This window comes from Oncorhynchus clarkii, chromosome 13 (assembly GCF_045791955.1).
Source record: "Oncorhynchus clarkii lewisi isolate Uvic-CL-2024 chromosome 13, UVic_Ocla_1.0, whole genome shotgun sequence".
NCBI lineage: Eukaryota > Metazoa > Chordata > Actinopteri > Salmoniformes > Salmonidae > Oncorhynchus > Oncorhynchus clarkii.
Genome location: NC_092159.1, coordinates 25305034 through 25331794, shown reverse-complemented (window position 1 = coordinate 25331794; position 26761 = coordinate 25305034). Strand labels below are relative to the sequence as shown.

General features: G+C 45.2%; 1 protein-coding gene and 1 non-coding gene across 2 annotated transcripts in view; both read right to left on the bottom strand.

Moving 5' to 3' along the window:
• The window catches only part of LOC139424694 (ubiquitin carboxyl-terminal hydrolase 34-like), a 64577-nt gene extending 38189 nt beyond the window's left edge, over positions 1–26388 (bottom strand). The window contains exons 1-22 of the mRNA XM_071176765.1: positions 26067–26388; positions 20190–20277; positions 18413–19007; positions 18032–18082; positions 13217–13366; positions 12761–12828; positions 11272–11464; positions 10967–11028; positions 10747–10828; positions 10532–10624; positions 10141–10266; positions 7815–7944; positions 7360–7490; positions 6386–7071; positions 5010–5224; positions 4094–4209; positions 2838–2965; positions 2601–2690; positions 1858–1953; positions 1326–1408; positions 443–597; positions 8–121 (exon numbers count right to left, since the gene is read on the bottom strand). Coding sequence (XP_071032866.1) covers positions 8–121; positions 443–597; positions 1326–1408; positions 1858–1953; positions 2601–2690; positions 2838–2965; positions 4094–4209; positions 5010–5224; positions 6386–7071; positions 7360–7490; positions 7815–7944; positions 10141–10266; positions 10532–10624; positions 10747–10828; positions 10967–11028; positions 11272–11464; positions 12761–12828; positions 13217–13366; positions 18032–18082; positions 18413–19007; positions 20190–20277; positions 26067–26109 — 3495 coding nt within the window. The 5' untranslated portion in view covers positions 26110–26388. The remainder of the gene's footprint in view (positions 1–7; positions 122–442; positions 598–1325; positions 1409–1857; positions 1954–2600; positions 2691–2837; positions 2966–4093; positions 4210–5009; positions 5225–6385; positions 7072–7359; positions 7491–7814; positions 7945–10140; positions 10267–10531; positions 10625–10746; positions 10829–10966; positions 11029–11271; positions 11465–12760; positions 12829–13216; positions 13367–18031; positions 18083–18412; positions 19008–20189; positions 20278–26066) is intronic.
• LOC139365327 (small nucleolar RNA SNORA70) lies at positions 1584–1717 on the bottom strand. The gene has a single exon (XR_011626614.1). It is a non-coding gene; the product is annotated as a small nucleolar RNA SNORA70 (small nucleolar RNA).
• Positions 26389–26761: the final 373 nt, after the last annotated feature.

Sequence of the window (26761 nt, the reverse complement as noted above, 5' to 3'; positions counted from 1 at the left end):
TGTGTACCTCGCAGTTGGAGCCGCTGTCGTAGGCGCTGGTGGCCAGACGGGCCAGGTTACAGAGATGCTGGAAGAGGTTGAGGCCCGTCATGCTGATGGTCTCTGGCTTCAGCTGGGGCATCTGAGGAAACAGGAAGTATTAAGGGCAAACGGTATTACAATGACAGATTCTGAGACTTTAAGACCAACGCTTTGGGCAACTTTTCCGATTTGTTTCCTCCGGCTAGTGAATCACTTTTCAATGACCTTTCACAATGAATTGACAACTTTGGGACTTTTTAAATGACAACCTCCTCCCACCCCTTTTTTTGTTTGTTACAGATTCTAGCTATCAATTCATTGAATTGGTTTTTAGCTCAGGTTCGCCATCACAGACCACGTTGGAATGACCCTTGTCCAACACCCCTCCCCACTAAGACCAGATGGTCCAGTCCGGTCGTACCTTTTCCAGGAAGAGGTGTTTGTAGGTCTCCATGCCCATGGCGTGCTGGTCTTTGCTGCGGACCTGGTTGAGGAACCAGTGCAGCGCGTCGTCGTAACACTCTCCGTCCTCCACCAGGCAGTGCCACAGGATGTCCACCTGCTCTAGACTCAGTCCTGAGGGAGAAGAGAGGCAGTTAGCGTGTTCATATACTAATACCCGCTGTTATATATGCACACATTCACTGCTGGGGAGAGGAGGAGTTAAACTGGTTTCAGCGTTGGTACACAACCACACACACACTTCCCCGACTATAAGGGGAAGATGAGCGTATCACTCCCACACTGGATCCACAATAGGCACACAACCACACAGGCAGATAGTCATGTACACCACATCCACATTTTCACATACACACAATATTAATGGTTCCCAGAAAAAATTGGCTGCAGTATTAATCCTTTTGTGTCCTGATCGAGCGCCACCATAAGACTGCAGGGAGTCTCCCAGTCTACCTCTAAATCCAAAATATTAGCTCCCCTTCACGCATACACACATACACAAAAGTCACACACACACACAGCTATGAACAGAGTGAATTAGCTAGGTAGATCCAGTCACCCCTCTGGAGACGCCAGAGGACAATGAGGTCTCTGTTGTAGGAGAGAGAGGCTCATCAGGTTGCACATCTCCAGGGCCAATTCCATTCCCAGGGTGTAGTCAGCCAGCCATAGAGGGAGAGAATGATAGGGAATGTTTCTGTTGAACTGTATGTGAAGACTGGGTAATGTAACGGAAAGCTGGAATAAGCCTTCCTTATTGGACACGTCATGGCTGAAACACTCGCCGTTTCAGTCTGTTTCGCTCCATTTGGTGCCTAATGAACACGACCCTGTTGACTTACTGAAGTGGTCTGGGGAGCCCAGTGTGGAGAAGACACAGGTCAGGAACTGCAAGCGAACTTGGACTTCCGCACTGTGGCCATACCTGTGATCGCATAGTAATCAAAAGAACATATTTCAATAATGAACTATTTCGTTTCCTTTTGAACTGCAACGTCACTCTAACGTCCATTCCAATGCGTTTCACATTTCAAATAAGGAAATCAAAAAGACTAGCCACGCTCTCTGTGGTTCTGTCAGGACAAAACATGCACGTGTCGTTTTGTCTCGGCGGTCCCTTAAAGCAGCCAGCAACTCCCGAGCTGGCCACATACACAACCACAGAGTCACTGTCCGCAGCCATTGCACACCAGAACCGCACTGCAGCGAGACTGGTCGGCTTAATAAGCTGCAGTTACATTGGTGTACCTACAATACATGCTGCGTTACCAAATATGTTGCCATACTCCACAGTAATAAGACTGTTACTGTTGTATAGTTACAAGGCATTGGGGGTGGGGGTAGGGTAGTGGAGAGAACGGGTGAGTTACTCACAGGGCAAACTTGTGCCTCTGCTCTCGGACTTCCTGGATGTAGTGCAGCAGGTTCTCAAAGAACAGCTTCATCATGTGCAGCTCCTTCTCCGCCCACCTGAAAGACACGACACCAAAGGGTGTGAGTTCGGAAATTCATTATCGGCTCCGATTTCGGAGCACTCTCGCCCGAGTGTAGCCAGAGCGAAGAATAACTGATAACGGCCGTTGAATATGGCCGGTGTACGTAAACGTCTGCAAAACAAACGGAATTAAACTGTAGCCAGCAGCACAGTTACAGTCACCAATGCTGTGGATAACAGCCTAACAGCTCTGCTAGTAGGGAGAGTAAAATGGTCAGAGTGAAGTGTTCTAGCATTTGTGTCTGAAAGTAGCTTGCAAAGCTAACCAACGTTAGACAGTTAGATTGGGTGCTTGACTGCCGTGTGAGAACACTCCTGAGAACGCTCAGATCAACCCTATTCCTCGGCCAGAGCATCCAGTGTGCGCTCTGAAAGCTCAGAGTACAAAACACTCTGAATTTACGAACGGACAATCTGACAACACTCTGAACTTACGAACGCCCTGACCGTACTCTGGCAGTCCAACGTGAATTTACGAACATACCAAATGTCACAAAAACAGTAGTTATTGTCACAATATGTCCAATATGTGCAAATCTGTTGCATTGCCAATGTTATTCTGTGATGCCATGTAATGGACAACGTTTGTCTGTTCTAATCATGCTGAGGGTGCGATGCTTACATGGTGATCCAGTGGGTGTCGTAGCTAGAGCCGAACTGCTGAAAAGTGCCGAACAGTTTGGGAAGGAGGCGCAGGGAGACGACCACAGATCTGTGGGAGAGAGAAGCATGGAGTTTCACATAACAGCTAGCCAACGAAGGGATAATACAAAATCATTTGACATTTCAGAGCTATGTTGTTCACACAGACATACACACTAATATATATATATATGCGCACACACACACACACACACACCTGTGGTGGGCAAGGTTCTCCAGGCAGCCCTCGATGAAGCGCATGCGGATCTGACGGTCGGTGAACCAGCACACCAGAGAGCACAGGAGCTTCTCCGCCTCGTTGATCAGGCCCTCCGACAGGTGGATCTGAGGGAACAGGGAAGAACGGAGAAAGGTCACTCGCACCTCTTTCCAGACTTCAGAATATCACAACAGATCCTAAATTAATAGCGATAACTAACCTTAATAATAAATGAGCTGCTCCTTGAAACCTGAAGGAGGAAGTGACGCATTCTCCTAATACGTTGAGTATTTAGTAGCTGACAAACGTGTTTTCTACACAGTAACCAGGTTTCCATCCAACCATTTTTATCCGAGTAAAGTACCCGTTGAAAAAATAGCAAAAAAAAAAAAATACTCATAACAGGCCTGATTTAAACTGTCAAATTGTCAGAAAATTCCCTAAAAAGTCAACAAACAAAACAAATAATCGAGACAAGGGTGGATACTTTTTTTGGTCGCCGATTAGAATATGCAACAAATTGCAGTGCAAATTGCACAATTGCTGATAGACTAACCATGACTTTGAGATATATTTACAGTCATGCAATGCTGTGCGTGGTCTTGTCACTACAACTTGAAAAAGCATGCACAGTTTATTAAGCTCCAGATGAAATCATTTATAATGAGCTTCACAGGGTGGTGAAAGTTGACAGTAATGAGCTTGATGCTCCTTTCCAATAAATATCAAGGGTCTTCATTTGTATGCTGGTGACATGATGATCTGCCTATAACCAAATAAAAATTCTCGCATTGTATTTGCGAGCTGTTGACTATACATTTGCTAGTTATCATGGACCTTATGTGCCAAAACTATCGACAGAGTTAATTAAAGATAGGACACTACTCCTACTCCCCCCCCCATATAAGACATGTCTATGTCCTGGAAAGTTGGCCATTACATCATTCTAGTCACATTCTAGTCACATTAGCGCACGTTAGCATCAACTGTCCTGGTATAGGGACACCGATCATATAGAGGTTAAAAATGGGATGGAAAAGCTGACTTTTTTAAATGTATTTTTATTCGGTGAATTAACATTTAGACAACAAAATGTGTCACTTGTTTCTGGGAACTCAAACTCTAACGGCTTCTATGCCGCTAGGATTCAAGGCTGTCTGACTACTAGAATGCTACATGCTTTTGCACAGCAAGACAGTCGCCAGCAGAATGCTTTCTTAGTGCACGGTGTAATCCAGTGTCACGGTTCTTACCGCGTCCTCATCCTGCACCAGGTCCCAGAGCAGCGTGTTGCCCTTTTTGCACACGTTGTCCAGGTTGATGTCAGTCACGGCGTGGCCAGAGTACTGGTGCTTGTGGACCTGCGGGCCTGCAGAGGAATAGAACACAGCCGCTGGTGAAAAAGAGAGCCATAAAAAAAGGTTCAGTAAAGATTTACTGAAGTGCTAAAATGTCAAGCTAAAATATCATGCTAAAATGTGGCAAGGATGACAACAAACCGAGTGACACTAAGAATGGCAATAAGAAAGCAGCCATATGGAACGCCAGACGGTCACGTTTACAGGTAGAAGATGATTTTGTATTATTTAGCAGACGCTCTTATCCAGAGCAGTAGTGAGTGCATACATTGTCATACTGGTCCACCGTGGGAATCGAACCCATAACCCTGGCGTTGCAAGCCAGGGGCGGCAGGTTGCCTAGCGGTTAGAGCGTTGGGGCCTGTAACCCAAAGGTGGCTGGATCAAATGCCAAAGCTGACAATGTAAAAACCTGTCGTTCTGAAAGCTGAACAAGGCAGTTAACCCACTGTTCCCTGGTAGGCCGCCATTGTAAATAAGAATGTGTTCTTAACTGACTTGCCTAGTTAAATAAAGGTCCAAATTTAAAAAAATAAAAGTGCCATGCTCTACCACTTGAGCTACACGGGATTAACTGATGGTGAAAGCGTTTGACTGGATTAGCCCATCCAGACGATTAGTAGAACCATAACTACATGATTCGTGCCGCTGTAAACTGAGGCCCGTTATCGGTGTGCAATTAGTTGGGTGAACCGTTCCGCGAGTAGGGTATTCTGTGAATTTTCCAGCCACGATTTCTGGGAAACCTGGGAATTTTGGGCTAAATTTAAGTCAATTCACAACCCTAGGTGCACCGTGCAGTGCAGCCTACCTTGCACCATGTGCTCGTGGTAGATAGAGGCCAGGTTGGGCAGGTGCTGCTGCAAGTGGGAGCTGAGCTCGGCGTGCGAGTTGATCTGCACCAGCTCCTCCTCACAGCCAGACTCCTCACCGTCAAAGTCGGCCATGTTCTTCTCCGACTTGGCGCTGATCTGGGAGCTGCTGCAGGACACGTCGTCTGCGCTCAGCATGTCGTCCGCCATGTGCCTGGTGGATGATTCAATGTTAGAAGGGCAATGCATGTTGTCACTTGAATAAGCCTAAGATTCACGTTGCAAGGAAAACAAATACATTTACACTGAATGTACAAAACATGGCTCTTTCCATGACAGACTGACCAGGTGAATCGAGGTGACAACTATGATCAATTACTGATGTCACTTGTTAAATCCACTTCAAATCAGTGTCGATGAAAGGGAGGAGACAGGTTAAAGGATTTTGAAGCCTAGAGAGAATATTCTTTATTTCACCTTTATTTAACCAGGTAGGCTAGTTGAGAACAAGTTCTCATTTACAACTGTGACCTGGCCGAGATAAAGCAAAGCGGTGCGACACAAACAACAACACAGAGTTCCACATGGAATAAACAAGCGTACAGCCAATAACACAATAGAAAAAAAGAAAGTCTATATGCAGTGTGTGCAAATGGCGTGAGGTGGTAAGGCAATCAATAACGAAGGAGTTACTGTTGATTACAATTGAGACATGGATTGTGTATGTGTGCCATTCAGAGGGTTAATAGGCAAGACAAAACATTTAAGTGCCTTTGAATAGGGTATGGTAGAAGGTGCCAGGCGCACCGCGTTGAGTGTGTCAAGCACTGCAACGCCGCTGGGTTTCACACGCTCAACAGTTGCCCGTGTGTATCAAGACTGGTCCACCACCCAAAAGACATCCAGCCAACCGTGGGAAGCATTGGAGTCATCATGGGCCAGCATCCCTGTGGAACGCTTTTGACCCCTTGTAGAGTCCACGCCCCGACGAATTGAGGCTGTTCTGAGGGCAAAACGGGGTGTAAAACGGGGTTCCTAATGTTTTGTACACTCAGTGTACATCTAGTTCCTCATGACAAATGTAGAAATGATTGACTGGACACTTCTACACAACTACAGGAAACTCAACTTGTCTACGGGTGGTGTCTAGACTCATTTGGACGCCGACATAATTGCTAGTAGTTGGTCCTGATTCAACATGTAGAATCGGCCACGGAGAGTTTGTCTTGGTTGGGGTCTGTAGTCGAAAGAAGCCTTAAAAAGAACCTCATCTCCCGAGGCAAATTTGCCAAACATAGAACATTGTGAAAGAGGAGATATAAAGAAGATAACAGGTTAGCGTAAAGAAAGCAAAAAGAGATGGTGATAGTCTTACCCTTCGTGGTGGTGGTGATGGTGGTGGTTGTGGGGCCCGATGAAATGTCGGCAGTTGAACAGCTCGTTGCCCATGGCGTCCCCCAGGAAGTCCCCGGGGCAGGGCAGGCAGGTCTGCTCCTGGGGGCCAGGGGCCATTTGGGATGAGGGGCCTCCCATCTCTGAATGTTGTTGATCGGGCCCATCAGGCCGGGCCGAGCAGGCGTCCAGCATCCTCATGCGGCCCTCCATCGATACCGCAGCCGTTACCATGCCGACGGCTGCCTCGGGATTAAAAGGCAAACATTTGGGCTTTGGTCCGTCTCCTGCCCCTCTCTCGGCCCTGTCGCCATGCTCCTCCACCAGCGCCTCGCCCGCTTTCCGCTTCCTGACCTCCGGCTGGTCCCGGGGCTGCTTCTGCGGGCTGCCCTCGGCCGCTACGCCCCGGTTGTTCCCCTCTTCATCCTCTTCGTCGTCCTCATCTTCATCATCATCTTCATCATCTTCCTCCTCCTCCTCCTTGAGGACCTCGCTGTCAGCCATGTCATCAGAGTGCAGCTCACTGCCTGGGCTTCCCGCTGACTGGCTGGCACGGCTGGAGCCCGCCTCGTTGCTGGAGCCCTCGCTGTGGCCACTGCTGCTGCCGGGCCCACTGCTGCCCTCCTCCATGCTGTTGGCCGTCTCGTCCGAGCTGCCCTGCATCGACTCCTGGACGGGGGGGAGAGAGGAGACCAAATCAGTTCCCGTTAAACCGGCCATACATCAGAACCACGAGACGGGGATATTGACTTAGATTAGCTTTTTGATAATAAGTCTAAAAAGTTAGCTATTGGAGACAGTGGCTAGGCAAACAAAAAAAACAAGCCATGGATTTCTGAACAGCGCTGGAAAGTAACAGTTTGCTACTAACAACAATTCCCATTAAATGTATTGAGAACGTGCATCATTTGTTTCTCCAGCTAGATGGCGTGAAAAGGGTACTGGAGTGCTACTAACCTCCGTGTCAGAGAGTCTCTGCTGGCCCCGCTTGCTGCCGCCCATCATCTGCTCGTCCATCTCCATGTCGCTACCGCCGCTGTGGTGAGTGTCACTGTTGTCACTGCTGTCCGGGCTGGCCGCTGGGGAGCCTGGGTAGAGACGAGAAGCAGAGGCTTGATGCATCAGATTCCGCATCTCACAAAACATAAGGTAGTCTATATACAGCAGATATGTTTAAGAGCATATTTATCTAAGCAAGTGGTAAACCATGGTTATTGGTATCTAAAAAGGTGTTCAAGGCTTTTGTTCCATCCCAGCACTAAAACATTCGATTCAACACCTTGATTAGTGCTGGACTGGACCAAAAACATGCATACCACTCACTTAACAGCACCGGAGTTGTTGACTACCACTGATCAAACAAAAGGTATATCCCCTTGAAATACACAGACAAACAACACAAACCATCGTACCTTTCTTGTTGCCCATGGGGACGTTGGTGTTGAGCAGCGAGGCGAAGGAGCTCTGCTTGGAGAGCTGGGCCTTTGCGGACAGGGCGTTGTTCCACAGAGCCTTGATCAGCATGGAGGCCAGGTACAGGGTCTGGGGGAGCAGCGTAGAATTACATACAGAATCACAATTATAGGATCTTTATGGTGGGCAGGTGTCCAAGACAAAGAGCAGCTCTGTTAGTTAGACTAGGTGTATGTGGCTATAAAGCTCCTTATCAAAGTATTTTTTATTTATTTTTGTATTTCACCAGGTAGGCCAGTTGAGAACAAGTTCTCATTTACAACTACGACCTGGCCAAGATAAAGCAAAGCGACAGAGTTACATGTGGGATAAACAAAAGTACAGTCACTAACACAATAGAAAAATCTATATACAGTGTGTGCAAATGGAGTAAAGTAGTAAGTAGCGAAGTAATTACAATTTAGCAAATTAACACCGGAGTGATAGATGTGCAGATGATGATGTGCAAGTAGAGATACTGGTGTGCAAAAAGGCAAAACAAAGTAAATAAAAACAGTATGGGGATGAGGAAGGTAGTTGGATGGGCTATTTACAGATGGGCTGTGTACAGCTGCAGCGATCGGTAAGCTGCTCAGATAGCTGATGCTTAAAGTTAGTGAGGGAGATATGTCTCCAACTTAAGCGATTTTTGCAATTCGTTCCAGTCATTGGCAGCAGAGAACTGGAAGGAAAGATGGCCAAAGTAGGTGTTGGCTTTGGGGATGACCATTGAGATATACCTGCCGGAGAGCGTGCTACGGGTGGTTGTTGCTATGGTGACCAGTGAGCTGAGTTAAGGCGGAGCTTAACCTAGCAAAGACTTATTGATGACCTGGAGCCAGTGGGTCTGGCGACGAATATGTAGCGAGGGCCTGGCCGACGAGAGCATACAGGTCACAGTGGTGGGTAGTATATGGGGCTTTGGTGACAAAACAGATGGCACTGTGATAGACTACATCCAATTTGCTGAGTAGAGTGTTAAAGGCTATTTTGTAAATGACATCGCCGAAGTCGAGGATCGGTAGGATAGTCAGTTTTACGAGGGTATGTTTGGCAGCGTGAGTGAAGGAGGCTTTGTTGTGAAATAGGAAGCCGATTCTAGATTTAATTTTGGATTGGAGATGCTTAATATGAGTCTGGAAGGAGAGTTTACAGTCTAGCCAGACACCTAGGTATTTGTAGTTGTCCACATATTCTAAGTCAGAACCGTCCAGAGTAGTGATGCTGGACGGGTGGGCAGGTGCGGGCAGCGATCGGTTAAAGAGAATGCGTTTCGTTTTACAAGCATTTAAGAGCAGTTGGAGGACACGGAAGGAGTGTTGTATGGCATTGAAGCTCGTTTGGAGGTTTGTTAATACAGTGTCCAAAAAAAAGTCAGATGTATACAGAATGGTGTCGTCCGCATAGAGGTGGATCAAGGAATCAAGAGGGACATCGTTGATATATACAGAGAAAAGAGTCGGCCCGAGAATTGAACCCTGTGGCACCCCCATAGAGACTGCCAGAGGTCTGGACAACAGGCCCTCCGATTTGACACACTGAACTCTGAAAAGTAGTTGGTGAACCAGGCGTGGCAATCATTTGAAAAACCAAGGCTGTTGAGTCTGCCGATAAGAATATGGTGATTGACAGAGTCGAAAGCCTTGGCCAGGTTGATGAAGACTGCTGCACAGTACTGTCTTTTATCGATGGCAGTTACGATATCGTTTAGTACCTTGAGCATGGCTGAGGTGTTGCACACCGGAGAAGGTACGGTGGGATTCGAAATGGTCAGTGATCTGTTTGTTAACTTGGCTTTCGAAGACTAGAAAAGGCAAGGCAGGATGGATACAAGTCTAACAGTTTGAGTCTAGAGTGTGTCCCCTTTTGAAGAAGGGGATGACCGCGGCAGCTTTCCAATCTTTAGGAATCGCGGGACGATATGAAAGAGGTTGAACGGACTAGTAATAGGGGGTTGCAACAATGACGGATAATTTTAGAAAGAGGGTCTAAATTGTCTAGCCCAGCTGATTTGTACGGGTCCAGGTTTTGCAGCTCTTTCAGAACATCAGCTATCTGGATTTGGGTGAAGGAGAAGCTGGGGAGGCTGGTGATATGTAGATCAAATCACACTCAACATTTGATTGTCCACTCCTCGCCGTGGCCTAAATTTGCTTAGTGTTGTGTTTCCTTGCCACAATACTAACTAGTATCGCAATACTGGCATCTTCCCGGATCGAGGTAATTCGTAGAATACCATCAACTACCATTGGGCACTCATGGTGTGTGGTGTGTGTGCGTGTGTACCTGTTCGGTGTGCGCGCTGGGGTGCAGGCCAGACACCAAGTTGAGGACGTGGCGCAGCGGCACCGGGTCCAGGTTCTTGATGAGCGAGGGGAACAGGTCGTGGATGTAACGGCTACAGTGCTTCAGCTACATGGGGAGATAGAGAGGCAGGGTCAAGGAGAACATCAATGGAAAAGAACACAAATAATTAAATGGATTATGATAGCAAAACTAATTGGTAGAATACAGTAAAGAAAAATAAGTTAAAAATATGCATACAAATTCAGAGTAGGAGTGCTGCTCTAGGATTAGGTCCCTCAATTTGATTAGAGGCTAAATGTATCCTAAAAATCCGCATTTCTACGCTGAAAATCTTTATACATGCGGGCCCTGGTGTTTAGGACCTAGTTACCTGAGCTGCGGCCCAGATGCAGTCCACATGCTGGGTGCTGAGCCTGCCCTCTGCGGCAAGGAAGTTCAGGATCACTTGGCACTGCTTAATTATCTGGAACGACAACAAAGAGGCACAAAGACAAACTCTGCATTATAACAGGGGAGTTAAAATACAGATTGCCCATAAAAATGTATCGAATTAGTGTAGGAACGACTTGGAATGGGAAAACTCACCTCTATGTGCAAATTTGGCCCAAATATGTGCTCCACCACATTGTTGTTGATTAGCCAGTCAGCTAGTTCCTTTGCTATTGACCTGGAGGGACAGTTTGAGGTACGCTGCTTTTACGGTCCGTGACGCAGTGCTAAATCAACTCAATGGACTTACGTTTCATTGTAAAAATCGACACAACTGACTTGAGTTTCATTGTAAAAATCAAATCAATTGACTTACGTTTCGGTGTCGGACACCAGAGACTCGTTATTACAGACATCGTTGAAGGTGTGGAGCTGATTCTGTGGGGAGAAAACGAGTTGTAAAAATGTAATGAATGTATGCATGTACACACCAGTGTACTTCATTTATTGAGTTATTGACCCTTGTGTAAAAGTCTTAGTTACATTAAACTGAAAGTCCTAGTGAAGCTTTAACAATGTACACCTGTGTCAAAAACAAAACAGCTGTCACAACGTGCTTCACAGTAACCCGGCCTAGACTCCTCCCAAAGAGCAAGCAACACGGCAGTGTGTGAGTCTCACCGTGATTTGGCTGAGGCCGGCTAGCCTCATGGTGAGCGTGGGGGACATGAAGTACTTGAAGGCCAGGTCCAGGCTTTCCTTGTCGAAGCACAGTGCGCTGTCCAGCGGCTCCTTCACCGTGCTCCACATCAGGTCGGCCATGTTGCGTGCAGCGCTCTGACGCAGCTCCTGGTCCGACAGCTTGCACAGATACCTGGGGAGGGACACATTTGGAAAGAAGTTACTTGTGAATTGAGTTAACTTTGTTCAAACCAGGAAGTTTCTTCATTAGGAAATACTTTTAATTTGTTCCGTTTAGTTTTAAAAAGTAGAAGACATGGTAGACAGGTTGGACATAATGACTGGACAAATGGGACTAAACAGTCAGGACTAAGTGTGGGGCATCTATCGAGGCTGGCTGCAACACTCAGATGAGGAGAACCGTGACAATAGTTGGCTGCAATGAGAATCGAGTCTTTGCGATCAATAAGATACAGTATGTATCTTTTTAATAACTTCTGAGAAAAACAAACATTTTGCTCAATTCAGGAGGAAGGAGTGATACGCTATAAGGTGTCAATGCACTGGAGTCAGAAATTCACATTTCATCATTCTTTGTCGACTAAGGATCAAAATGACTAAGGAATGTTCCATTTGGACATCAGGACCAGTTAAACCAGCCCACCCAGGTCACATGACAGAGGTATGACGAGGCCTGCGAGATGTCTGGCTGCTCCAAGGTCATGTGAGGAGAAGCTGACTGGAGCACTGGCCACTGTTACCATGGCGAGGGAAGCTCTTCCTAGCAACACCAGTTGGTGGCACAGCAAGAGAGGACTCTCAGCTGCAATTGCTTTCCATCCAGAAAAAAAATATATATACAGTCAAGTATCTGACCGAATTTTGAAATTCAACTCAAATACAAAAATATGCTTGCTTTGTAAGAGCATCCACTAAATTCATCCTTGATTTATGCTAATCAACTGCCAATATGCTGGATTACACCATTTGCATAATGTCCCCCTAATACTACATCCAATATTCAGGGGAGCATCTCTATCAAGTGCGTTTGATTGTGTGTTGGAAAGTGGCGGGCGAGTTGAACAACACCGCACTGTGTATACAAATTCAATATGCATCTCAAACAGCCCCTTGGGCCATTTCTGACGAGAGGAGCTCCGACTGCAACAGCAACTCTCCTCTCTCTGCCCCATTTTCTTATTCTCTTACAATGACTGCAGGAAAAAAAGCACTACGCAGAAGTATGGGATGCCATATTGTATAGAGCTGTATTTGATGTGGGGAAAACGGCATGACTAACATTAACCATTATATTCAATAAAAGATTTGTGATTCAATCTGTATTGACACATGCCTAAATAGGGATTTCAAGGCACTAGTGAAAACTCACTGGCGGTGAGAAACTAATGAAGACTTAATGATCCTCACTCTGAAGTAAATAGAGATTTCACCAAAAGAGTTTCAATTGATATGGAGAGTGTGAACTTACCGTATTACATACGTGCGAAACGGTATGATGTGCTGCATGACGGCGGGAATGTGCAACCATATTCGGATCTGTGTGTGTGGAGAGAACAAACAGAATTGGAATCAGACCGACATCCCTTGAGATGTGTGAGAAGCAGTGGAAAACCTAAAAATGGATGCCACTTTAACAGAGCTGGCTGACAACTGATCATTCACTGCAATTACTGACGGAGAGAGCATTCACAAATGAAACAGCTGTGCTATAACATAGAAACTGCATCAAGAACATCTGCATATGGAGCTGAAACAGCATCTGGAGGTAGTGGTAAATATGTCCAGGATTGGGTGGCTAAATATTAGGCGATTGGGTTGGGCTGCAATGTTGGGTGGCTGGATTAATTTGTTGGGTGGCTGGATTAATTTATTGGGCAGCTGCCAAGTGGGCTGTGGTGCCATTTTGGGATCAACTCCTACTCACATTGGAGACGATGGTGATGAAGGCGTGGGCGATGGGGAAGGGCAGGCTCTCCGGCGTGCCTGACTCAAAGCAGTCCTTCATGAGCGACAGACCGTGCTTGCCACAGAACAGGCAAACATAGCGCAGCAAATGCAAGGGGACCTCCACATCCTGGTCACGGGGAAAAACAAGGTCAATGCAACTTTATTGTCCACACGGAAGTGGAAAACTAACTTTGGCTTCATATCGCAAATCATAGTGGAAGAGACTAGCGTGATTGGTGCAACTCAATGGTTTCAAGTGGTTTCATACCCTCATCTCCTTTTGGTTTATCAGAACTATAGATTGAAAGCAATATGGTGGATGGATGTATACTGGGAATTTGCGTTCACTTGTCTAGTTCTTTCACACCATCTCATGAAGGAGAAGAGATTATGGCTTTTTTGCAGCCTATTCAGGAAAGAGTACGCAGACCAGAGCTGGGTACATAGTATATGACATCTTTGAGCATTTGCTTAAGCCTGACTGGTGTGCCAGATAAGTAGGGAGCTTCATCAATAAGTGTATCGATGACGTCTTTACCACAGTGGTCGTACGTACATACTCCAACCAGAAGCCATGGATTACAGGCAATATCCGCAATGAGCTAAAGACGCTTATAAGAAATCCCGCTATGCCCTCCGACGGATGTGGCAGGGCTGGCAAACTATTACGGACTACAAACGGAAGCAGAGCCGCAAGCTGCCCAGTGACAGGAGCCTATCAGACAAGATTAATTACTTATATGCTCGCTTCGAGGCAAGCAGCCCTGAAGCATGCTTGAGAGCACCAGCTGTTCTGGACGAATGTGTGATCACGCTCTTCATAGGCGATGTGAGTAAGACCTTTAAACAGGTCAATATTAATCTGGCCGCACGGACGTGTACTAAGAACGTGTATTAAGAACGTGTACTAAGAACATGCGCGGACCCACTGGCAAGTGTCTTCAATGACATTTCCAACCTCTCCCTGTCTGAGTCTGTAATACCAACATGTTTCAAGGAGACCACCATAGTCCCTGTGCCAAAGAAAACTAAGGTAACCTGCCTAAATGCCTACCGACCTGTAGCACTCACGTCTGTAGCCATGAAGTGCTTTAAAAGGGGGGTCATGGCTCACAGCAAACACCATTAGCCCAGAAATCCTAGACCCACTCCAATTTGCATAATGCCCCAACAGATCCACAGAAGACGCAATCTCTATTTCACACCACACTGCCCTTTCACACCTGGACAAAAAGGAAAACCTACATGAGAATGCTATTTATTGACTACAGCTCAGCATTCAACACCATAGTATCCACAAAGCTCATCAATAAGCTAAGGATTCTGGGACTAAACCCCTCCCTCTGCAGCTGGATCCTGGACTTCCTGACGGGCCACCCCCAGGTGGTAAGGGTAGGTAACAACATATCTGCCACGCTGATCCTCAACACAGGGGCCCCTCAGGGGTGCGTCCTCAGTCCCCTCCTGTACTCCTTGTTCACCCATGACTGCATGGTCAAGCACTACTCCTAAACCATCAAGTTTGCTGATGACATAACAGAGGTAGGCCTGATCAACACCGATGAGAATCTATAAGAAGGAAGTCAGACCTGACAGTGTGGTGCCAGGATAACAACCTCTCCCTCAACATGATCAAGACAAAGGAGATGATCGTGGACTACAGGAAAAGGTGGGCCGAGCATGCCCTCATTCTCATCGATGGGGCTGTAGTGGAGCAGGTTAAGAGCTTCAAGTTCCTTGGTGTCCACATCTCCAAAAAACTATCATGGTCCAAACACACCAAGACAGTCGTGAAGATGGCATGACAATGCCTATTCCCCCTCAGGAGACTGAAAAGATTTGGCATGGATCCTCAGATCCTCAAAAAGTAATACAACTGCACCATCGAGAGCATCCTGACTGGTTGCATCACCGCCTGTTATGGCAACTGCTCGGCCTCTGACCGCAAGGCACGACAAGCAGTACCAGAGTGCCAAGTCTAGGTCCAAAAGGCTTCTTAACAGCCTCGACCCCCAAGCCATAAGACCCCTGAACAGCTAATCAAATGGCTACCCAGACTATTTGCATCGACCCCCCCCCCCCCCATTTTTACACTGCTGCTACTCTATTATCAATGCATAGTCACTTTACCTATATCTACAGTACCAGTCAAGTTTGGACACTTACTCAATCCTGGGTTCTTCTTTATTTTGACAATTTTCTACATTGTAGAATAAGTGAAGACATCAAAACTATGAAATAACACATAAGGAATCATGTAGTAACCAAAAGTGTTAAACAAAACAGATTTTATATTTGAGAATCTTCAAAGTAGCCACCCTTTGCCTTGATGACATCTTTGCACACTCTTGTCATTCACTCAACCAGCTTCATCTAGAATGCTTTTCCAACAGTCTTGAAGGAGTTCTCACATATGCTGAGTAGTTGTTGGCTGCATTTCCTTCACTATGCGGTCCAACTCAACCATCTCATTTGGATTGAGATTGGGTGATTGTGGAGGCCAGGTCATCTGATGAAGCACTCCATCACTCTCCTTCTTGGTCAAATAGCCCTTAACACAGCCTGGAAGTGTATTGGGTCATTGTCCTGTTGAAAAACAAATGATAGTCCCACTAAGCGCAAACCAGATGGGATGGTGTATCGCTGCAGGATGATGTGGTAGCCATGCGGGTTAAGTGTACCTTGAATTCTAAATAAATCCCAGACAGTGTCACCAGCAAAGCACCCCCACGGTTCACATGGGAACCACACATGCGGAGATCATCCGTTCACCTACCCTGTGTCTCACCAAGACATGGCGGTTGAAACCAAAAATCGCACATTTGGAATCAACAGACCAAAGGACAGATTTCCACCGGTCTAATGTCCATTGCTCGTGTTTCTTGGCTCAAGAAAGTCTTCTTCATATTGGTGTCCTTTAGAAGTGGTTTCTTTGCAGCAATTCGACCATGAAGACCCGATTCACGTAGTCTCAGCTGAACAGTTGATGTTGAGATGTGGCTGTTACTTTGTGAAGCATTTATTTGGGCTGCAATTTCTGAGGCTGGAAACACTTAACGAACTTAACCTCTGCAGCAGAGGTTTCATCATAGCACTTGACGGTTTTTGCGACTGGCACTTGAAGAAACGTTCAAAGTTCTTGAAATTTTCCAGATTGACTGAGCATCATGTCTTAAAGTAATGACAGACTGTCGTTTCCCTTTGCTTATTTGAGCTGTTCTTGTCTTGCCATAATATGGACTTGGTCTTTTACCAAATAGGGCTATCTTCTGTATACCACCCCTACCTTGTCACAACACAACTGATTGGCTCAAACGCATTAAGGAAAGAAATTTCACAAATTAACTTTTAACAAGGCACACCTGTTAATTGAAATGCATTCAAGGTGACTACCTCATGAAGCTGGTTGAGAGAATGACAAGAGTGATAAAAAATGTCACCAAGGCAAAAGGTGGCTACTTTGAATAATTTCAAATATAAACTATATTTAGATTTGTTTAACACATTTTTGGTTACTACATGATTCCATGTGTAATTTCAGTGTTCATGTCTTCACTATTTTCCAACAATGTAGAAAATAGTAAAAATTCAGAAAAACCCTGGAATGAGTAGGTGTATCCAATCTGGTACTGTACATATTACCTCAACTAACCTGTGCCCTCGAACACTGACTCTGTACCGGTACCCCCTGTATATAGCCTATTCTTTTATTATGTTATTTTTTCTATACATTTTTTTACTTATGAGTAAATACTTTAAAACCGTTAAGGGCATGTAAGTGCCGCCCCGGCTTTCACTGCCGAAAGGTTGCAAGTTCAAATCCCTGAGCTGACAAGGTACAAATCTGTCGTTCTGCCCCTGAACGAGCAGTTAACCCACTAGGCCGTCATTGAAAATAAGAATGTGTTATTAACTGACTTGCCTAGTTAAATAAAGGTTAAAAAAAAATGTAAGTCTACTGTATTCGGTGCATGTGAGAAATACAATTTGATTAGAGTATTCCATTGCTTTTATTACAGCTAGGCAAGATCAATTAAGCACAGAATACTATATGAACTTTATCCTCTAAAAATATCCCTTAAAAATGTTTAATATGGTGGAGAGGTAAGAGCTGGAAAGTTATTCAATTAGCCTGAGACAAATTATTGTACTCCGGGGAAAGATCGACAGCACTTGGAGGTGGAATGAGCCTCAATTTAATAAAAACTCTAAATATACTGCAGACACATTTCACACCTCACGTGTACGCTGGCCTGAAAACCACAAGAGGGACCTGAGATCAGTGTTTAGAGAGCCGTCTCCCCTAGTCCTAAAGGAAACATTTGGACCCCTGAGGGAGAACTATTCTAGGACCTATTGTTAACCAAATCTACACCAAACCTCCTCGAGTGAAAACCCATTACAACAACCTGGGAACAGTGTTCAGAGTCCTGCCTCCCTACTCTCCCAGTCCTAAATGGGTTCTGGGCATGCCACTTTTCATGCAGCTTCCCAATAAAATATAAATAGAGCCAAGATGTCATAAATCACTAAGATGAGTAACATGACCACAGGAGAAAGGAGAGGGGACTAGGAGGAGATTGGCGAATGGTCAAACAGGCAGCCCAGACATTAAGGCAATGGGATGCATCCCAAGTGGCACCCTATTCCCCATATAGTGCAGTACTTTTGACCAGAGCCATACGGGCCCGGGTCAAAAGAAGTGCACTCTAAAAAGGGAATAGGGTGCTGTAAAGAGTTAGAACCGACACAAAGCGACGATCAGGCAGATTGAGTATTGTGTTTTCCTTACGTTCATGTCGCAGAAAGAGCCGAGGATATTGCTTTCATGAGCAGAGATGTCCTGGAAAAAGGAAACAAAAAGAAAGTATGACGAGTATATTGTATACTGAGAAATGTTAGAGAACATTTTAGAACAGGATGACACCAATGTCATTGTCAAGTATTAAGTACCCCATGGAGACAAATACTGACTCCATAATAGAGTTGTGTGTATGGGCGCATGTTACGCTTTTACCTCTATGTGCAGTGTGTGTTGTGTCGGCGGTACATATTAAACCATTAATGCTTTGGTTGGGTGGGTGTTGTGTAGGGGGGAACCATGTTATTCGTTTACCTCTACAGTGGGGTTTGGGTATGTATTGTGTTGTATCAGGGTGTGTCATTCCATTACCTCTATTGTGGGGTGTGTGTTGTGTTTGTAAGCCGTGTACAGTGGGAACTGGATCTGGAAAATCTTGGCGGCGCAGAGCAGCAGCTTCTCCCGGTCCTCTGTGCTCCACGAGTCAAACATGTCCTCCTGAGCCTGGCTGTCCGTACTGCTGCTAGCTCCAGCCTCAGACGTCCCAATACCACTACTACTTTCCTCTGTCTTGGGGGCCTCCTGCTGGGCCTTGCTTGTCCCCTGGACTGGGTTCTGGTTGTTGTTATTCTGGTTCTGCTCCGGTGCGTCCCCGGCGGCGTCCTCCTCCGCCGAGTCCCTCTCCACATTCAGCGGCTCGTCCTCAACAGGCGAGGAGGGCGGTTGCTGGGGGTGTGGCCCTACTCCAGTTATTCCACCCTCTCCCTCGCCTCCCCATTCTGTCCCGGGCCCCTCCGTGCCACCTGCGGCCCCGTCCCCGGTGTCGGTGACGCCCCGTTGGCTGTTGGTGCTGCAGAGGCGGTCCCTCAGGCTGGTGACCTGAGCGATGACCAGGTTGATGAGGGCGTAGACCAGCTGGTTGAACACCTCCAGGTGCTTGTACTCCTTGAAGCAGCATAGACATTGCCTGTGGAGGGAAAGGAGGGGTGGCCAGAGGGATTGTGTGAAATACGAATCACGAAGACCCACCAGTGAGTCGCAGTCAACTCCTACTGGGGTCACAGTTCGAGGCTGACTCATTCCATTTGGATGGTCAAAGAATCAAAACGTTTGGGACCATAAAAGGGCAATGCACGGTCCACACTGCAGTGAACTGTAGCTTCTGCTTGTGTTGGCCTCAACAACCAGCCATCTTTAGAGAGACTCATCTCCTGGCTCAATTCAATCAAACTTGCATTGAAGCGAATAAGGCATAAAATAAAATAAGGCATCAAATAAAATAGCAAGAGGAGCCTAGTTTTAGGTACTTGCAACAGAAAATATTCAGTTCACTCACTTTCTGAATAAGACTTGTAAGTAGGCTTTAGTTGTATTAACAACAATGCAGAATATTCATTGTTGGAGGATTTGATTGAATGAAGCCCTTGATCTACTGAGCTCTGTTCATGAATTCTGTTTCTTTTGACAGTTACGTAACGTTAAAACGCATGTCTGACTATATTACTGACCATCCTATTTTAGAACCCCCCCCCCCCCCAATGTATTTTCATAAGACAGCAACCAATTAACACACATGAAGGATCCCACACAAATGACGGATCCCACTAATCAGAAACACAAAGAGAAGATTGCAAAAGTAGAAGAATGCCTTCAGTCAAGTTTTCCCTGATTAGTCAAGCACTTTTCCCCCTGATCTCAGAGAGTGGGAGAACTACTAGGAAAGGTCAATAATTTCTCAAGGCTCTTCTCCGCACAGGCAGGCAGGCAGGCAGGCACGCACACATCTAGCTAAACAACAATAAAACCACCACTAAGCAAGACGAAAAACCTATTATGACCTACTTGTCCTCTGGTGACCTTAGCGAGCCTACATGCTAAGCTACACTTAAAACACATTGGTTAGCCTTTGGCGCTAGTAATAAATTATGAATTCACGGCTGATAATGACCTCCGAGTTATCCAGGAGCGGATATCCTCCCCTTTTAAATATTAACGGTCTACGTTCCAAATGAAACCCTTTTCCCTACATAGGGGTCAAAAGAAAGGCACCTGGTCACAGTAGTGCACTAAATAGGGAACAGGGTTCCATTTGGGACGAATCCGTGGAAGAATAATGAATGCGGGGAACAGAGGAGAGCGGGAGACTGACCTCTGGGTCCATGAGCTGATGTAGCTGAAGACTCGTAAAGCATGCTCCTTCTTCAGCTGTAGGCCCTCAGTGCTGTCTGCATCCGATACTGGAGGGGAGAGAGAGCAGACAAGGTGGTGAGTACAGTTCAATGTACATGGAAAAGGCAAGTGTAGGACATGACACTTGACCCACACTGCTTGTTCAAAGGCTACTGGCCTTTATAGTGGCCACGCGCTAGAAAATTGCACACATAGGAAGCTGAAATTGCAATGCAAATATTTTAGGCATTATCCAAGACCGTTGAAGAAGGAATAGTGGTTGTCAGACGCTTTGCTACAACAACAAAATATATTTCCCGAAGCGCAATGCGAACGGTCCTTTGGTCAACAGGAGAACAGAGATGATCGTCTCTCTAGTCTGGATGGGAGACTGACCCATGGAAGTCTCAAGCCTCTGGTGAGAAACGTGCCTCAGCACCACATTAGCACGGCGCCAGGCAAAGCTCCCCATCGCCGACCACTAACAGGTACACCAAAATGCCTTCCCAAGCAGCATTGGCTTGTACAACAGGCTAAAAATAAAGTCAGCTACTGTATTATGTGTTGGTGACTAGGAATGGGGGTAGAAATACATTTCACTATTTGAATAGTATCATACATTGTCGTCGGTATCCGGATATTAGAAATATACTAACGTTTTTAACCTGAGCACTGCTGTGCGAAAAAGAGGCTGGCGCTCTATCACTGCTCCTGCTTGGAAATGCCGGTGAGATGGGAGCGAGCAGACAGGCAGAGGTCGTGTCTACACTTGACACTTACATGCGACTTCTGCTATCAGAACACGAAGATCACATTGAAAAGCCCCTTTGCGGTCTGACTGTGTTCAGATCTGGCTGACCACTTCAGGAGATGGTCAGGGACGCATTGTGTGCCGATTTCTCCTAAGTCTGGACGTAAACAGGCTACCGAAATCGCATACAGTGTGCGATGTTATCAGCAAGCACTCCTCCCACAAGTCTCCAGAAAGCGTGTGTTTTGGGACCGAGAGGCACCTTTTCATTATATTGCTGGAGGAAATACACTACCGGTCAAAATTTTGAGAACACCTACTCATTCAAGGTTTTTTCTTTATTTTTACTATTTTCTACATTGTAGAATAATAGTGAAGACATCAAAACAATGAAATAAATAAAATACAAAAAAAATATTGGGGGCTGGAGTTATGCTAACCCGTTGCGTTGCTTGCTCTTGACTAGCTACAGAGGTTAGCTGGCTCGTGTGCAACACTAGTTCGCTACTGCCATCAGTTGTTGCTGTATCATATTTTGCCTAGTCCACAGTTTTTAGAATGCATACTGGCATTTGAATATAGCGCTGGAAAAGGGAATCCGGACACACTGTGGACACCATAGACACATTTAAATGTAGGTGCAGGCGCGTGACATGTTTGGAATTCCATAAATCAGAACTCTATATCAGAATACTAAATCTGCATGCACTGTCAAGTCTGGACACGGCCAGAGAGAGAGACGCTGCCTGGCTACAGCCTAGACTAGCTAACTTGTAGCAGGCAATGTTATTTATCATCCCATGCAATAGTGTCCGTCTTGACTGGAGTAGCCTACAAAAACTATAGGTAGCTTGGCTAATTTAGGCCACATTTAGCACCCTCTCCCCAACCCCATTCAATAAAACTAAAGCCTACCTATTGGTTGCTTGTTGTAGCCAAATAATTTTGCTTCCGTAATTTAATTCCGTCTCAATGTGTAGTGAACGCTCACTACACATTGAGCCTCATTGATTGGCCAACATAAAACAACAAGCGATATGTGAAGGCTACCAGACAGCTACCGGCCTTTTTTAAATGGGGCAAGTCATAAAAACTTAAAACAGTTGATTTTATTAAATTAATCATTTGAAATGTCACAGACCTTGTATGTAACAATGTCACATGGATATTTAAATTTAGAAAATGCCTGTGTTAAAATAGGCCTATACATTTTCTTGATGCAAAAATGCATTCCCACAAGTATTCAAATACTAACATCCTTTAAGACATTCGTAAAACCACGCACATCCCTATTGGTGACACACAAACACACAGTCTCAAAACAAAATGTAAGCGACGTGTGGGGCAAGGCATGTCCAATGGAAGGTTATTGCCGTGTCAAAAGTTCAGCTCTAACATTTCTGTGGAAAGTGCAGCATTGCCTATATTATTCCGCAAACCCAAAGCACTTGTGTCTTCACAAAGTCATTGGTGTAAATGAAAAACATTTGTGACACTGGGGAGGCTGCATTTGTGACGCATCATTTTCAGCCGCACCCACAGATCTGTTGTTGTTGTACCAACAGCCTATTTTCTGCTCTCAGAAAAAGAGAAAACGGACCATATTGTCGCCTCCCATTGGCGTACATGCCGAGGCTACTAACAAGAAAAGCAAAAGGACACCCCCATGAAAGCGTTAGCTGATACGCAAAATGACTTAGCCCACATATTAAAGGCTTTTTAACTTGCAAACCCACACGAGTGCTTCATGTTAGACTTTTTCTTATGCCACTTCAGACCCAATTTTTGTTGGGCTTTTCTAGTACTATTTCACGACAAGAGCACCTGTGGTTGTTTTGGAATACTTGAAGAGTTACTGCTACTTATTTTTCTTCACTACTAACTAAAAGTTAAAAGTTTAAGATAAATTGCTAATGAAATCAACTATACATTGAATATTGCACGTTATGTTTGAGGGAGAAGTGTCATTTAAAAAAGGCGCAGCCTACATGCAAACTTTGTGACAAAGTTTCCATACCCGACTGACCTAGGCCTCAATGTCACATTTTTATCATGCATAGTGCATAATAACAACCACTGTGAAAATTGGAGTTGTGCCAAAACGCTACCAAGAGAAACAGAAAACATAAAGTGGAACTAGTGTCTAGGTAAGTGGGTCTGTTCTTGAGATGAAGAAACAACAAACAGGGTTCTAAAGTTCACCAGGGCAACTTGTCTTAACTCTGACCTAACTGTGTGTCTGCCTTCATTCCCTTTTCAACCACTTTTCTTTTTTTATCTTGAACTGGACTCGGCCAAAATTCCCAGCTCCCTTCATAAAACAATCCATGACATTGTGTTCAGTGGCCTGTACCAAAAACATTGCGATCATCCCCAGATAAGACAATCTGGATATCCCAGCCATTGTTCTGACAGCAAAGCTTTGAGCTTGTAACAAAAACATTAGAGAAGTAAAATAGACACCTACACCTCAGCAGTTCTCAGCAGGGCTCTGCTGTGCTCAACTGCCTGTGTTGGTGGAAGTAACGTCAGTTGGCTTAGGTGCTGATCTAGGGTCAGTTTGTCTTTTTACATCAATGGATTAGTATTAGGCTAGGGGTGGGCAGGTAAGCTGGTCCCAGAGATCTATGCTCAAGAGCAACCTCTGCCTTGCTGGCCACAGTGCCAGACAGCATCTTAAAGCAGGGTGTGTGGAGATTGACAATGGCAGTCACATGTTACATTTTAGTCATTTAGCAGACGCTCTTATCCAGAACGACTTAAAGGAGCAATTCGCAGCGTCTTCTTCAAGGGGCCATCGACAGATTTTTCACCTAGCTGGCACGGGATTCGAACCAGCGACCTTTTGGTTACTGGCCCAACACTCTTAACAGCGAGACTACCTGCCACCCTGCAGGATTACTTGCACAGCATATTCAATAGCAAGTTGAAACCCTTCATTCCCTCAGTAAATCCCTCACTTCCCTTGCATGCATGCAGCCACACACAAAAAATTCCCGGCTTCATGCATACCGCAACAGCAAATTTGGGGTCAGGGGTCACCTAGTGAACGCACCCATGGGGCTGCCAGTCTCACACACATGGGGCTGCCAGTCTCACACACATGGGGCTGCCAGTCTCACACCCTGGCGCTCCAGACAAGACTCTCACACCTCTACTGGCAGCAGCCTGGTGCCAACAAACACTCACAGGGGTGTACTCTGTTTTGCTCAACAGAGGGAAGACCCCAGTCACACTTAAAACAGCAGCTCTACTGTGAAAACATACTACTGTGTGGCCGACTAGCCATTTCAGAATTATTGTTGATAGACGTACATGTGGGCCAGAGAGAGGGTGTTTTGCTCAAAGACAAAAAGGGGCCCTTTTAGAACACTAGTGACTTAAGCCTACTCCTCCACACACTTTAATAATACATCAGTGTGTTCACTGATTATAGGCCAAAGGAAATGTATAGAACCTTTAAGTAAGGCTACATTTCTCTTTATGTAATTTGCCTACAAACCACCAAATGAATGAGCACCTAAAGTGTCATACTCATTGCTCATTTGAATAACAGATTTGCAGAGGGGATAGGTTATGTTATATTCCATTCATCTAGTTTATTTTGAATGTGTATTGGCAGGGTGAAAGAACCTTTGAGCAGCAGCATCATGACGCCCCTTTCAAAGGGGTCCTGCAATAATCAACACACAACTGCTTTACCATGTGGGTTTGGATGTCCTCCCAAAATATGGAGACAATTTAAAAAACGATTAGTCCAAGTCACCAAATCAAACGCTTAGTCACTAATATCTGACTGAAAATAGGTGTAAAACATAAAAAAACTCACAAGACATCCTAACTAGTAAACAAACATATTAAGACTAAAATGCAAAATCCCATATTATTGATGGCAAACAACTCATATGGCAAGAAGCACAGTACACCAGGCCATAAGGCAGACTGTCAGCAGTGTCTTCTTGCTACCATCGCCAATGCATTCCCATATTCAGTTCGCTAACTAGGCAAAACAAGTACACTCTACATATACAAACCATTGCAATTTCATAGACGTATAACTAGCTATAGATGCAATGGAGGAAACAAGAGACGTAGCCCTAAAAAAATACCTAAAAAAATGGGCCTTTGTTTATTCGCTCCCATATCCCGTTATGAAAGCAATATGGCCTAGTTAGCTAACGTTACATCGTAGCTAGCAAATAATCTGTTCTGATGTTACTGTCCATTTTAATCTTAACTAGGAAATACATCCAATGGTATTCGAAGGCACATTTGATTTAGATTAAGAACAAGTTTATAATAGTTAACAAGCAATCAAAAACTCAAATGAATCATAGTTGGCATATGTTATACATGCCTAGCTTGCTAGCTAGCTTGCTCGCTTAATGTATTTAAGTAAATAAACTAGTGACCCCATATTACTCAGCTAACGTTAGCCGACAATGCTAAACATTTGCTTGTAATCTGGCAAATTTATATTACAGCGCCTGTGTCAACTCAAACATGAAAACTAATTAGTCCGTTTTGATGCTAGCTGGCTAGTCAGTGAGTTAACGTTGGACAACTCGTTAGTCAACGTGAAACTGACAAACATATCAACCAGGCAGGCTAGCTAGAAAGAGCGAACACGCCTGCACAACATAACCACTTCCACAACCACCCCTCTCGTCTCGGACATAAAAAAGGCACATGCAATGTGTAGCAAACATTTGTTATGGCCAAATACATGTCAAACCACATGTATACAAGCAGTTAACCAAACTGTTAGCTAGCTAACCAAGGCATCAACCCAATCTAATTAGTTAGCTAACTAAGTTAAATTGTTTAGATTCTCGTCTAGCTAACAAGCCAGTTCAATCTGCTCAGGCATCCCCTTTATCCTGCAGCGATTTGACAGAGACAGGCCTCAAAGTTGCAGACAAGGTTCCATTTACATTCAGATCATTAATTCAAGACAAGGCCTTACATTGGCAGCTGTCTGGCTAGTGGAGAACCGGGTACGATAGCTAGCTGTCCAGCTTCCATCAGGTAGCCTGACTTAGCTAACGTTAGCTAGCGTTAGGGGACCACTACGGCCAAAACATGTAATATATTTTTTTCACTTACTTTCATTTAAAACCTCCACCAGCTCGGCGCAGTTTTCACACATCGTTCATTAAGAAAATAACAAAGGAAAAGTGTAGTCAAACCATTGGAAATTGTTGATGGATACGAATTGTTGGCACCTGGTTGTTTTGGGGGAAAAGGCCCGACGTAGTGGTTGGTGAAGGTTTGCTAATGCATTAAATAAAATAAGGGAGAGTAATAGATTCAGATTGAATTTGATACTAAATATCGTTGATAAAGTCAAAAAGTAAGAGGCATTAAGATTCAGTCGAGTCAATATCCAATCGGAGCGTTACTGGAGAGTGTAGATACCGCAGCCATATTGAAAAGGGGTGGGGGCACAGCATGTTCATAATTCGTAACTTTCCGTTGTCTCCTTCGCCTTGTTCGTCTTTTTCCGCTAGTCTCGCGGTTACACCATCAGCAAGAACTGTTTACAAATGGCGTTTCATTCACAAGCAGCAGACAGTTAAGAGAGCACCAGCCAGTAGCCACTGAGGGGATTCGATTATCTGGCCCGGGTTACCCCGATGAGGGAAGGATACACAGGGCATGTGCCAGGTGTCCCCATCAGTAATGACTAGGATGTTATGTTTTCACATGCATAAGTGATTGCTTTTTATCGGCTTTCCCATTGAGAACTCTTTTGAAATTTCAAAAATAAATTTGATGGAAAAGATATGTTTGTTTCAGGA